This window comes from Ceratosolen solmsi, unplaced genomic scaffold (assembly GCF_000503995.2).
Source record: "Ceratosolen solmsi marchali unplaced genomic scaffold, CerSol_1.0 scaffold26, whole genome shotgun sequence".
Classification (NCBI taxonomy): Eukaryota; Metazoa; Arthropoda; class Insecta; order Hymenoptera; family Agaonidae; genus Ceratosolen; species Ceratosolen solmsi.
Genome location: NW_011948442.1, coordinates 498,904 through 513,444, shown reverse-complemented (window position 1 = coordinate 513,444; position 14,541 = coordinate 498,904). Strand labels below are relative to the sequence as shown.

Sequence of the window (14,541 nt, the reverse complement as noted above, 5' to 3'; positions counted from 1 at the left end):
ATAATATCTTAAAATCTGTGAGATAATGATATAGAATATATTTAATACGAACTGAAATATCTATTCATTTTAGCATATTACTTAATATTGAAAATCATAATTTGCTTAGTGATTTTAAACGTAAATTTAGATGTAAACCAAGGGTATTATAAATTTAAATTTAACATACCCAACCTAAAATTCTCTTTCAAATATTTTTTCTTCGTAAAATGTTTTTCAACTTTGTTAAAAAAGAAAATGAAACTAAAAAGAAATATATAATATGTTTATTGAAAAATATATAATTTTATTATAGGTTTTTAAAAATAAAGATTTTCTATTGTTATAGAGGTTAAATATAATTAAAGGTTATTAAAGGTTATTAAACTTAAAGGTTATTAATAAAAAATTTTTCATTAATAATATTATTTAATAATACTTATGGGCATTATAATTGGAATAAAAATCTTTAAATTACTACTTAATATAATCAGATATAGCAGTTTTTATTAATTTTTCTTCACGCTGATTGCTGAGAATGTTGATTCATTGATTGATAGGAATGAAAGAATTCAATTCTATTATTATATTGATCCGAAGTCACTTTTTCTTGTGTCGTATTACTCAATTTTCTTTCTCAGATAACCTTTGGAACACTTTTTCACTTATTGTTTTTCTATAGAAAAATAAAAATATTTTGTTAATTATTATAATATAATGTTATAGTATTATAGAAATTATTTTCAAATTTTGAAACAAATAAATATATACATAAAATTTGTTCATCACTATCTTGTTTAATTATAAATAACAATTATGTAATAAATTGAAATTTTAATTAAACATGTTTAAATAAATTAAGAATTTATAAGGATACGAGAATATTCAATAAGTAATTAACAAATGTATAAAAAATATTTTAAGAATTAAAAAAGATCTGTCCAAGTGTGATAAAATATTAATATTTTGTATATATTCATATATGTAAATCGAAGCAATACAGGAAATATTTTATGTGCTTATATTTAATAAATTAACGTCATTATTTTGATAAAGCTCTAAATTTTTCTAAAGTAAAAATATAATATACTCTTTTTAGAATTTCGTAATGAAAAATAAAGCAGTGGCAAACATTACTTACTTTGCGATGAGCTTGGCGTTTTATAAAACAATACGTACTTTTACAATAATTTTAGAGATGTTCCTCCGAAAATTTCGAGACATACAACAATATACAATGGGATTGACAGCACTATTTATATGACCGAGTAAAAGGCTGTAGGACAACACCTCTGATACGAGGATGCTTTCATCTGAAGTATAATATGTATAAATATGTTGACCAATAATTATAGAAAGTACATAGAATTTGATTAATCCAAGTATTAATTTGGCAAGACTAACAAAATTATTTGTATTTGTTATTTCTCTATTACTATTTTTTAACTTTTTATTTATATATATGTTTTGCTAATTCTTTTACGTTTAAACGATTAATTATATAATTTACTTAATTAATTCTTACATTTCAGTATTTACATAAAACTGGTAATTATTCTATATATATGTTACTAAATACTAAAAAATATATTAACAAGTAACGTAACTCATCATTATAGCTTTAATTAAATAGGTGTTATTTTTATATGAAATAATTATCTACTACCTATTATTGTTTATAAATATCTGCTTCATCAAACTATTTTTCCTGAATTACGAATAAATTAATTTTTTAAAAGATAATGAATTGCTTTAATGCAAAAGAAACATAATACAATTTTTCAAACTCTGTATATTACAATTGTATTGTTGTTCGGGATTGATGCAGTCCCAGGAATTTCAAACAATAGAAAGGTCATACGCGCTGGCCGGTGTACCGCGTATGCGCCTAGACTGACCCGCACGTGCGGACCGAGGCGGGTACTCGAGCAAAATATTTACAAACAAAACTCGGCAAGTCCGAGCAAGTTTACGATCTGAAATATAATTTACTGCCAGTCCTCAAAAAAAAGGGACGCCTCCGAAACTTCTAGAAGCTTCGTTTTCTCACGCCAAAATAAATTTTCTGAAGGGACGCGCATCGACACTGTTGCCGGCGCTGCAGACGCCGCATGCACATTTAAACGCAACACGCCATGAGGCGACGCTCATGTAATATCACTTCGCGCTCACCCAAGCGTAACTGCCGCTCAGTGTATAGTATACCGTGTAGACGACGCGTGGCCATATAATCGGCATCATAGTTAAGAATACACGCGTGCATAAGAAAAGTAAATCGGCAGTTTTAAAATCGTGATTACAGTGAAGCCAATGAAATAGTAATCAAAGGAAACATTAATTAAACAGCAATCAACAGACTTTACCAACACTTTACAAGGTACCTATTTTTATATTAATAAATAAACTAGTCACATCTGGCACAAGAAACCTGGGCAATTTCGCATCCCCTGACGTAGTCGACAGGTGATAGACACTTGGTCGTGCATTCTCTGAAATAAACAACAAGTGATTAGCACGTGGTCGCGCATTCTTTAAATAGTCAACTAAATCACGCAACAAGTCAAGGCCAGACTTCAGTATATCGACTGATCAACAATAAGGACATTTTCCAGAAATCCTTAAGATTTCTAAGGTTTATAATAAATGATACTTGTGTGTGACTAGCTCTTCTACCGTTCCCATAAATAAATAAAGATACAATTGATTACTTAATATATTCCATTAAACATCTGACACCACATCAAGTATAACCATTCATCAATCAAGCATACTTGATTCTACCACCATCATCCCATGCTGCCTCACAAGCATGATTGACTGACGACATCAGCTGACATTAACAACACCAGCATAACCTCAAAGCAATACAGTTATATCCATAGAATCCTTTATAGCATAAGAATACAAGAACACATCATTTGACACTTCAATAGAATTATTTATCTCTACACAACAGTGCAATATTATTATAATTGTTTACAATAATAAACCTTGTTTTAATAAATATATTATATTTTTAAGCCTTGTCTGTTATTGTTTCCTTTAATATTATCCTGCCGAGAGACTAATCCACTGAACTATTGAATTGGCAGTTCGAGCCATAAACTAACCCTTTAAAATCGAACATTTGGTCCTTCGAGCCGGATTGTCTCATCGTCAGATAATAAATTAAAGGAATCGAGCAGACGAACAAGGCCCATATTGCCATACTAAATCTGCCAGGCTAATAGAAAGCAATACATCCAGAGGGATATCCTATTTCATTACACGAATCAGCAAAGAAAGACATTAAATACAGGATGGAAGCCAAAAGAGCAGGAACTTCAAACGCAAAGAGAGCCACCTCCCTTCGAAGCTCAACGTCTACTCGATCAAAATCTAAAATTACGGTAAAAATGAATGCTCAAACTGAACGTATAAAAATATTACAGGGTCTTGCTGAGAAGTATGCAGTGCCAGACCCTGATATCACGGTAGAAGAACTGTCAGATGCTTATTCACTTGCCGAAGAAATTCACAAGACCTTCAATAAGGAAAATGCATATATAGAAACGATCTGGCCCACTGCGCAAGACAGTGAAGACAGCATTCCTACCGATATGTTATCAACCGAAGCATCCCAATTTGTAACGACACGAGGAATTATCAGCAGACTTCGCCAAAAATTCAAGGTTGGGTGCAATGAGGAACAGCCCACACTGCATCCCATAAGAACATCCGGAAGTCGACTACCGACGATTAAATTACCCAAATTCAGTGGAAAGCAAGAAGACTGGGACGCATTCAGTGACCTCTTCGAGGCACTTGTTTTAAAAAGCAAAGAAATTAGTGAAGTGGAAAAGCTACACTACCTATTTACTTCAGTCGACGAATCAGTTCTACCCTGTATAAGGGGATACGCGCTCACTAAAGAATCCCTAATGCCTGCATGGGAAACACTAACAGAACAGTTCATAAACCCACACCAATCAATCCGTACCTGTTTTCTCAAAATCTTTCCTCGTGTAAAACCAGTAAAGGGTGATGCAGAGGGTTTGAAAGATCTTGCCAAAAGATCACAAGAGGCAGTAAAACAATTCCTTTCGCTGAACATACTACCAGATTTGTGGAATTACATTCTCGTACACCAAATCTCATTATACTTTGACCGTACTACAGTTGAGTTATGGGAAGCTGCGCTAGGAACATCCACAGCCTACCCTCGTCTAGATCAACTAAGGACCTTCCTCACCACGAGGGTGAGATCCCTTGAACAAGGCGAACGGGTGACAGCAACTCCTGCATGTCCATGGAAATCTCCATCAACGCGGACTCAACAGACGAAACCGTCTTATTCATCAAGGAAGCCCTTCAACTGTTATCAAGTATGTGCGAAAAAACCTCTATCAAACTATCCCACATCGCATTATAAGAATAGATGGTGCGCATACTGCGACAAAAGGCACACTATATATCACACTATTGAACACTATTGACACACTATTGAATTTGCAGTTCGAGCCATAAACTAACCCTTTAAAATCGAACAATTGTGAATATATTAAAAGCCAAAACAAATAAAACTAACTTTATTTTAAAAGTAAAATAATATGTAATCAGCTGAAATTTTTTTAATTGGTCGTGTTTTTGCTAAAACATTTAAAAAATATACTTACAAACAATTTCAAGGTCAATTAATAATCGAAGTAAATTATATGGTAGCCAACAAAGAGCAAAAAGAATAGCGAGTAATAATAAAATCCAAGCGACGCGTTTTCTTTCTCGAACAAGTCTAAATCCCTGTATAATATTAAAAAGAAAAAGTATTTATAAAAAATATTGTTGTGTCATATTTAAAAAATTTAGTAAATATTTATGTATAAATAATAAATATGAATATATCTATTATATTAATTACATTTTTCGGATTTTATCTGCTCCTATTTTTTATAGACTAGTATATAATAGTTATTTGATTGCAAAGTAGGAAATAGAAAAATAAAAATAGACTAAAGAAAATGAAGAAATACGAAGAAATAAACATTTTATTAAATTGACAGATAACTATTGATGAGATACATTAAATCTGTATAAAAATTTTGTAGAAATTGTATAGTGTATGTATATAATTGTTACTCTAATATATTTACTAATATCCATAATTTAAAAGGATCGATAATATTAGTTGGCAATGTGGATTCAGCATAATACTTGAAACTTATTGATATTATACATTCTTTTTTACTCATTTACCAACACATTTACTAATTTATTTAGATCTATGCATTTTTTAACTGGATATCGAAGCATTAACGCTCTCCAAATTTATTGCCAGATTCATAACTTTTAATATTGTTGATTTCAATGTTAAGCAATTTAAAATTAAGGTTTAATTAATTCACAATTTTATGAACATGAAAATGCAAAATATAATAGATATTCTATGCTATGATATTAAACTGAAATTTCTTCTTAGTATTTAAAGCATGATAAGTACTATATGATAATAATTTGTTCTAATAAGTAGTTTTAAAACACTAAAAACCGAGGAAAACATTAAGGATGATCAATGAAAGCATCAAAGGTAAACTAATAATGATAATTAATAAATGCATATGTCTAATAGGAAATAATGTATACATACTACTTTTTAAAAAAGATTTCAGAATTGAGTGGATCCAATATAATGCAATACAATTGAGTTCTTATAGTATTAAAGAGTAATTTTTTAAAAAATGGTTGTAAAAAATATGTAATTTTAAGAAACATATATTCAATCGATAAACCCATAAATTATGATGTAAACCAAAATTATTACATTATTTTTTTTATAATACTAATCCATAAAGCATGCGTTCAAAGTATGTTAATGAATATTCTGCTAATTCAACGAGAATGAAAATCAAACTTTAACTTTAAATACAAAAATACAAGATAAAATTTTTTTTAACCAACTGTATAAGCTAAAACTACTGAGTAATATCCATTTACAGCTTCTATTATAATATATATTAATTAGTCTTAAATTAAACTTGATTTTAATTGTACTATCTTCGTTTATAAAATAATGATCTAGTAATTGACAGTGTAATAAAATTTTCCAGTTTGGTTATAATACCAATAATATAGTAAGTTTATATGTTCATAGCTAGAATTTTATTACAAAAACTTTTTTTTTAAACAAAAATAAATTCTTTTTAAATTTGAGAACTTATAATCTTATATTGACAAAATATTGATGAATGATTAAAAGTATTTTATAAAAACATAAAAATATGTTCGTGGTTTGTATCGTTTACGTCATTATTCCACTAATAAACTTTTATTCTTAATATTTATTAATAATCATAATGTTTCTATATATTAATATTGCATTATATATAAATAAATCTTTTTTAAATTAAATATTTCGAATGACTTATGATAAGACATGTTACCTGTTCAGAACTTGCATTCTTTTTTATACTATCATAATCAAAAGGTGGTTTTCTGACGCAAAGGATTTTGCCCATCATAGAATATGTTGCTATTACAATGAAACCTGAAATCAAAGTCTTATCTTATTGAAATATCCTCCCAACTGTAAAAAAATATTCATAAAAGCATATATGCAGGAGGAATCTGATTTATTAATATCGCCATAAAAAGTATTCAGTCAAAGAATTTTTATTATTTAGTTTTAGAAATAGTTTTTTAAAAATAGTAAATCTATTTAATTATAAGATAACAGATTAAAGAATTAAATATAATAGATGAAAATATTATAGCTAGAATAAATTACCATGTTTAAAATTAATATATATTTATCATGAATATTTTGTAATAATATATACAAAATTTTAATATATATATATATATATATATAATAAATTAGTATTTAAATTAACCAATGAAAATAAAATGTTATTTACCAATAAAACAATGAAATGATTATTTAAGAAAATGAAACAATTTCTTATAATTTAAAAAAATATTGAAAAAAAATAAGATGTGTATAATCTATACCTGGGATAGCATAAACGAATACGAAGCAAGCAGTACCAAATATGTGGACATGAATATCATGAGATTTAAAGTCCTCTGAACATATATAGAAAATCGGAAGTTTCGGAATTTTTAAACTGTTGATTCCTTTCCATTGACCAGTTAAAGTAATATTATCTAAATGTATTATTGGACTTTGTAGAGTAACCTGTATTACAATAAATAGACAAATTAAAATTTTAAATATTAACAAACTTTTATAATACATTATATAATATTTAATTAATATTTTAAACTGAAGAATATATCGTTAACATTTTCCCTAAAATTTATCGATTATTTATTAATATTAATTATATAAAAAATAATTGATTATTTAACATTATTAAGAATTAAAATTATTTTAAGTTTTCAGAAAATTGTCTAGAAAAAACAACTTTTTAAATATTTTAAATCAACGAAAGATATAGGCATTTCCAAGATAGTATTCAAGTAGGGCACAAATAGTTGTTCGAGATTTTGAGAATCTTTCGAATGCTATAATTTCGGGGAAAAAACCCAACGGCTGTCATGTCGGAGAAAAACTGCAACGGTTATAATTTCTGTAAAATTTTCCAACGGTCGTTGGAGGTCTGGAAAATCAAGTGCACAATTGCATCCACTGTTCTAAGCACTACAATCGGCTCCTTATTATCAGCTAACAAAGCTGCCGCGTGTATATTTAAGGTAAGTACACCACGAGATAGGCGCTAATCAGCCATGAGCGAGTCACCCAATATTTTTTCATACCTTTCTCATACTAGGAGCCAAAGCACGTACTGTCAGCAGAGTAGCTACGGAAGGTACACTCATCAGCTTTATACTAAATATAGTCTCATACATAGTACTGTTGCAGGTCTTTGTCACCAGTCCATACCACAAGATAGCTTGGAGGAGACCAACAATGAAGTTACCACCACGTGGCACTAGACGAAGAAATGTCAAGAGATTTACGACCTCTCACTTCCCAGTGTAGTACACCACCAAGTGTACTGAATCAGGAGGATTCAAAGACTTACGACCTCTTACCTCTACAAGTAGTGCATGCTGACACCACGTGACAACAACCAAGAAACGGCAAGATCTCACCGATTCTCATCGTCAACGTAGAATCATTATAATGTAGTTGTAAAATAAACGAAATACCAAGCACGAAAAGCAGATGCGTTAAATACTGAATTGAGTCTCTACCTCTTCCACTTGCCCATATATTCCCCCCACCACGCAACTGTTGGTCATAATCTAATTGTAAACAGGTATGTAGTAAAACTTGTATAAATACCTACATAATGCGAATTTTATAAATCTTGATTCAAGAGTTTTACCGTCTGTTCAATAAATCATATGGGAATGACATGGGTACCGAAATTAAATCCCTTTAGTGCAAACATTTACTCTCTTCTTTTTGTTTCTTTCTTGTCTATTTGTATGTATATTATGTATTTTTATATGTATAAGCTTTTTTAAACGTATATTCGCTTTTACTCATGTACTATATTTGATGGATTTCTCTAATTGTCTGAGATCAGACTAAAAAAACTTCCGGTGATGTTCGATGGGGGGATTACTGGCAAGTGGAAAAGAAAGGCACATTAATTCAATTTCAACACACAGTGTATATTGGGTTTTCTCTTTATTGACGGACTATAATGAATATGATTCTAAGGTGGTGCTGGAATCTGTGAAATCTTTTCAGTATTTTTCACGTGGTGATGGTATTTATTACCCGCAGCAGTATGAGGTTATAAATATCTGGTTCTTGAGTAGTGCACGTGTTGGTGACAATCTGCCCTTGTAGTCGTGAAGTATGTTTTAACTATGGCCGTTCGCGGGACCTTGGCGAACTAATTTCCGTCCCTTGTGGCCGTGGTGCATGTTTCAACTGTGGCCGGTCGCGGAGCCTCCTTGTAATATCCCTGCCCTTGTAGCCGTGGTGTATGTTTCAATTATGGCCGTTCGCAGGACCTTCGCGAACTGTCAAATACTTAGACAGGATGTCGCTCTACCGCCTTTAATATGTTTTTCCTTTTAGTTTATTTTTATTACATAATTTTGTGATGAAGTGTAGGTGGTGCGCTTCTATTTTGACCTCTGAATCACACTTACCACTGGTGTCTGCTTGAATATAGCGCACTTAAATTATTATAATTTCTTATGGCTTCGCTGTTAGCTTATTACATTATTATTTCAGAGTTTGGCAGAATTATATACTGTTCGGGATTGAAGCAGTTGAAAACGGTATTCAAAATTGGGCGAGGTTATCTCCCGGACATTTATGTTTGTAAACGCGATTTAGCGAATTCAGGAAATTTCCTACGACGAAAATTCGAATATACGATTATATTTCCGAATAGCAATGCCGATGGACCTTCCAAGCCTATATCCTATAGACGTTGCAACAAATTTCGACATAGCAACAGGCAGCGGTGCGCTGCCGGCGTCGTAAGCTTATACGAGAATATTTAAGAGTAGCGCTTGATGCGCAGCGCACTGTGCTAGTAATAATTACGCAGTCACCAGGACGGGCTCACTATTTCTATCTTCAAGCATTTATATTACAGTTATCACTCACTGTAGCTATACAAGTAATCAATCATCAAATAACAAGCAATCTAATAAACCAATAGTGACGCCACAACGATCAGAATCAGTTAAACTTATATTCAAGAAGCGCTAGTGCAGACATAAATTAAGAGTGAAATTAATGAAACTATAACTACAACATACATCAGCGGATCACACCGACGGCTAAAGCAGCATCAACTCATTCGAACCTTTAGTGCGCGCAGCTACAACAGCGACACTTCTCATGAAAGGACGGATTCACGCCTCACACTACTGAGAGTGCACACACTCTCGTCAGCACGTAAAATAATTGGAGAAACTTCATACATAAGTCACTCATACTCTCCATTCATACGATTCTATACCATTAACTATTATTATATTATTGTATTTAATAAAGAAAAGACCAAGATATACTGTGTGTAGAATTGATTAATTGCATTTGCCTTCTCCACTTCCCAGCAACACCTCCACCCAACATCACCGGGAGGTTTTCAGTCTGATCCCAGACATGTACGTATATTATAGTAATTATAATATAACATTACTGGTATGTGGCGGAGTGAATAACTAATAAATGATTGATTGAGAAATGCTAATGATGCGATGACAGATGCGAACGATTGGTAAAAATGCAGTGAACAGTAACTGATAACTGAATGATTGATAAAGATACAGTGAGCACCGACGTGTGGCGAGCTGCTTTTAAATATTAGCGTGGCAGCTTGCATCGCTGTTAGCAGTGCTTGGGCTTGTTGATAGGCAGAAAGTCTTTATGATGTCAGAGCGAGGCTACAGACTTCTAGAAGTCTAGAAGGACACTGCATTGGAAGGTTGCAGAATTTTCAATTTCAGTAGAAAATAAATTTTTGTTTTACCTTGAAAATAACCAATTGTAAAGATAAGGATGATATTTCAATCATAGTATAATTATTATTTTAGAATAAATCGAAAAAGAGAAATTGATTAATAATATTTTTCTTCTAGTAACATTGTCTACACTGAAGCTTTGCTTGTGGTAAGACTCTTTAAAGGCTTTAAGTATCCTTTTTATTCAGGGTTACTACGCGAAACACATCATCTGATGCAACAGCGAGACTACTCCGTTCTTTTCAAAACAAAATCATTTTTAAAACCAATTTTTTAATTTTTAAATAATTATTTATATCGTTAATTCTTTAGCATATTCATATTTATTTAAATCTAGGTATAATTAATCTATGATATATATAAAAGCATTTTTTATAAAACTTTATATTAAATTGAAGCAGCAATATTGGTTACTCCAGTAATAAAAGCCATAAGACTTAAATTAAACGTCGAACAATAACAGGTGGTCTACAAAACTTCCAATCAATTTATGTATTCTATATATTAAAATTATATAATAATAATAACACTACTTTTTAAACTGTAATTTTTACATTAAAAAATAATTAAATGTATTTTAACAATGTTGTAAAAATAAATATGTTTTTGAATTTCTATGAAACTTTGGTTGTTAATAAATTGTTTAATAATTCAACTTAAATAATAACAAAAATAGTAAGTTTAGATTTAGTAAATGCATACTAACCACTTTTAAAATAGGAAAAAATATAATTAAAGCAATTGTCCACAATGTTGCTATTATAATTATAGTAATTTTTCGATTAAATACCCTTCTGAGGGTAATAGAACTCTTTACTGCTAAGTATCTGTCTACACTCATTGCTGTAATAGTAAATACCGAGACTGCTACTGCTACACCTGTGAAATAAAATCTATATAAATCACACAAATGATTTAAGAAAAATAATTGTTAAATAATCGTTATTTAGTTATAAATATTATATATACATTATTAATATTATTCACTTATGGAATTAAATAATTAAATTTATTGAAATAAAGTTAAACATACCAATAAGTCTAATCTATATTACCAAATTAATAGTTAGAATCAGAATATCATTCAAAACATTCAAATATAAATAATTAAAATATTTATATATGTATTATTAAAAAAATGCACGATTAAATAATTCTGAGGCATTAAATTTGACGGTAAACATTTTTTAATATTTACTTTTCGTACATTTAGAAGTTAGAATTTATATTAATTTTTTTATTTATTTTCTTTAACTCAAATGTGTAATGTATCATTTATAATTAACGAATGTAAATTGGATAACTAGAGCATGCTAAAATATATAAAAGTATTAGATATAATAAGATTATACACATTTTTTTCCCACAGAATTACAAGACTAACAGATTTGCAAAACTAGTATAAAATGAAAACGGTTTTAATATGGGTGATTCATACTAATTTTTATTCGTATTTTATTGTAATTTAATAGTAGATTTTATTTATTAATTACATTATTAAGTAGAGTTCTAGTTGAAGAGTATACAACTGAATAAATTTAATGTAAATTCAACATTAATTAATAGATAAAAATTTTAATTACTTTGTATACATACATTAATTCATTTAATCGATTAAATTTTTAAACTGTTTACATCAGAATTCTTCAAATATTAGAAATTCAGTGTATTAGGAAAAAAAATTACCAAGCTTTATTATTTATTTAATATTATTGCAATTTAGAAATAAGTAAAAATATTAATATTTACAGTGCAAATAATATTTATCTTATCAAGTATAAAGATTTCAAAAATTAATAAACGGACATTTAAAATTGTACATAAAATTAAATATAATGCTTAATTAATTGTTATAAATGTTTGTTATTAATTTCTGATGAGCATAAAAGGTATTATATATTATTTAGTTTTAAACTTAGATAATATTGGTATTAGGGCTAATAGAATACTTATAGGCGTATACTATGATACATGTATGAATAAACACATTACTGCATTTAAAAAGTGGAACAATAAAATTAAATAATCAGTGGAATCATTAGATAATATTTAAAAAATAATTTATATTACGTATGATTTAAATATTTTACAGTTATATTTAGCTCTTCGTTTCATTTGCTTGTTTTGTATTTAGAAAATGTAATTTAAAAAAAAATAATTCAGCATAAAACCATGCCAGACTCGGAGAAAAGAGCGTCAACCATCTCCACTGAAGCGGATGTCCACAGAACTTGCAGCATCAATCCAACATTGCAAACCAACAAGTTCATGCACAAATCTAAGTCGCAATGCAGTCGCATTACAGTGATGAAGAAAACCGGGGAAAGGCTCCCAATTCCCCCGGAGACAATCTCCTATGAAGAAATCGAAGGCGCAAGAAAAAGAATCGACGAGCTTCACAACCTTCTTGGCGTGCATCCCTGTTATCTTACGAATACTATGCAGGGGATGCATCAGGAGAGGAACTCACGATTTACCATGAAATACATGAAGCAATTGATAAACTGCACCGGCATATAACAGAGCCAACTCAAACCACATTCGGGACGTCGAAACTACTCACTGACAGCTTGTCTATGATGAAGGAATAGAACAACAACAGGCCCAGTGAGGTGAAAAATTACAATATGTTAGAAATTTACTAAAAGAAAAATCATTAAAAACGATTGAGAGAATCCCTATTACAAATGGCTCCCTTGCAACAGCGTGGAACAGCCTAGTAGAAAAGTATGAGGATCCAAGAGTATACATCGAATCACAGCTAAATTAACTACTGGCCAATACATCACGCATAGAAGATGAAGACGATGCAATAGAGGACTTCGCTCGTGATACAAGTGATTTACTGACAAGATTGCGGCAGCTAAAACTAGAGGAAGACAAGTGGGATTGCATTATGATTCATCAAGTAACGCAGAGATTCACTCAACGTACTAGAGAACAATGGGAGAAATCATTAGGGAGATCTATCAATTATCCCAAGTATGAACAACTCTATGTGTTCGATTTTAAAGGTTTAGTTTATGGCTCGAACTACCAATTCAATAGTTCAGTGGATTAATCTCTCGGCAGCATTACTTCAAGGGAAATAATAATTGACAAGACTGAAAAATATCGTGTATTTAGTAAAACAATGTTTATTAATGTAAATAATTATAACAATATTGCACTTTGATGTAGAGAGAAATAATTCTATTGAAGTAGTGAGGGTGTATTCTTGTATTCTTGAATTAATGCACTGACTAATAATTAACACATGTCTTTATTATTTCTGTTTATTTGAATTGATTTACAACAGGGTGAATTACAGACGAACTTTATATTTCTTGATAATCTTGTGGTGTTGAAATATATTTACTATGAATGAAGCAGGTTATAATCTATTGAATATTATCGCTAAGAGGTTATCATGATTGTAGTGCTCTGATCGAACACTGGAATGCTATTGTGTTTATCTTAACACGTGTGTAGTTGCCTTTAAATATCGGTCGTAAGAGAGCCGAAATGGAGGTTATGTGAAGCTGTGCGCCATCTGTGGCGGAAACAACTTATAGTTGGAGGGATTGAGAAGCCAATGTGGCGTTTATAGCTGGTCTTGTTCAAGAGTATGTCCGGGAAGCTTCCGTAGTTGGACTTTATCCGTCCGTCTTCTACATAAGCCGAGAAATCAAGAATGAGTACTAGCTGTAAGGACTTACTTGCAGTGTATCGTGATTTTCCAGTCTCTCTTCGGTAGCTTGTTATGACATTCCCTTGCAATGTTGCAACTCTCTAGTTCTTCCTTGTCCCCAAGTGAGATTACAAGTGGTCAGGTCCTATGCAATCCAGTCTTGATGAGATCAATTCAACTGTACACTAATTCACAATCGTAGAAAGAACTTCTTATTAAAACTCAGCTAGCTAAACGACTCATCTCTCCGGTCCTCCTCCGTGAGAGTAGGTCGTGACTTATCCTTCAACTGTAAGAAGTATTTGGAAAGAGTAAGTGAGGGTACATTACGTAGTCCCTTCTTAAATGGTTCACTGATCCCGCTCCACTTGGGATCCCTTCTTCCTTTATTAATTAACCAATCAGTAGTTGATCTTGGGTCGCACAATAGATTATGCAAATTTTCATTTCCACTT

General features: G+C 30.7%; 1 protein-coding gene across 1 annotated transcript in view; it reads right to left on the bottom strand.

Annotated features, from left to right (window-relative positions):
* Positions 1 to 490: 490 nt before the first annotated feature.
* Positions 491 to 14,541, bottom strand: part of Gr10 (gustatory receptor 10) — a 27,361-nt gene continuing 13,310 nt past the window's right edge. The window contains 7 exon segments of the mRNA XM_011504082.1: positions 491 to 655; positions 1,159 to 1,167; positions 1,170 to 1,292; positions 4,635 to 4,758; positions 6,396 to 6,499; positions 6,964 to 7,150; positions 11,123 to 11,295. Of these exon segments, the coding sequence (XP_011502384.1) occupies positions 645 to 655; positions 1,159 to 1,167; positions 1,170 to 1,292; positions 4,635 to 4,758; positions 6,396 to 6,499; positions 6,964 to 7,150; positions 11,123 to 11,295 (731 nt within the window). The 3' untranslated portion in view covers positions 491 to 644.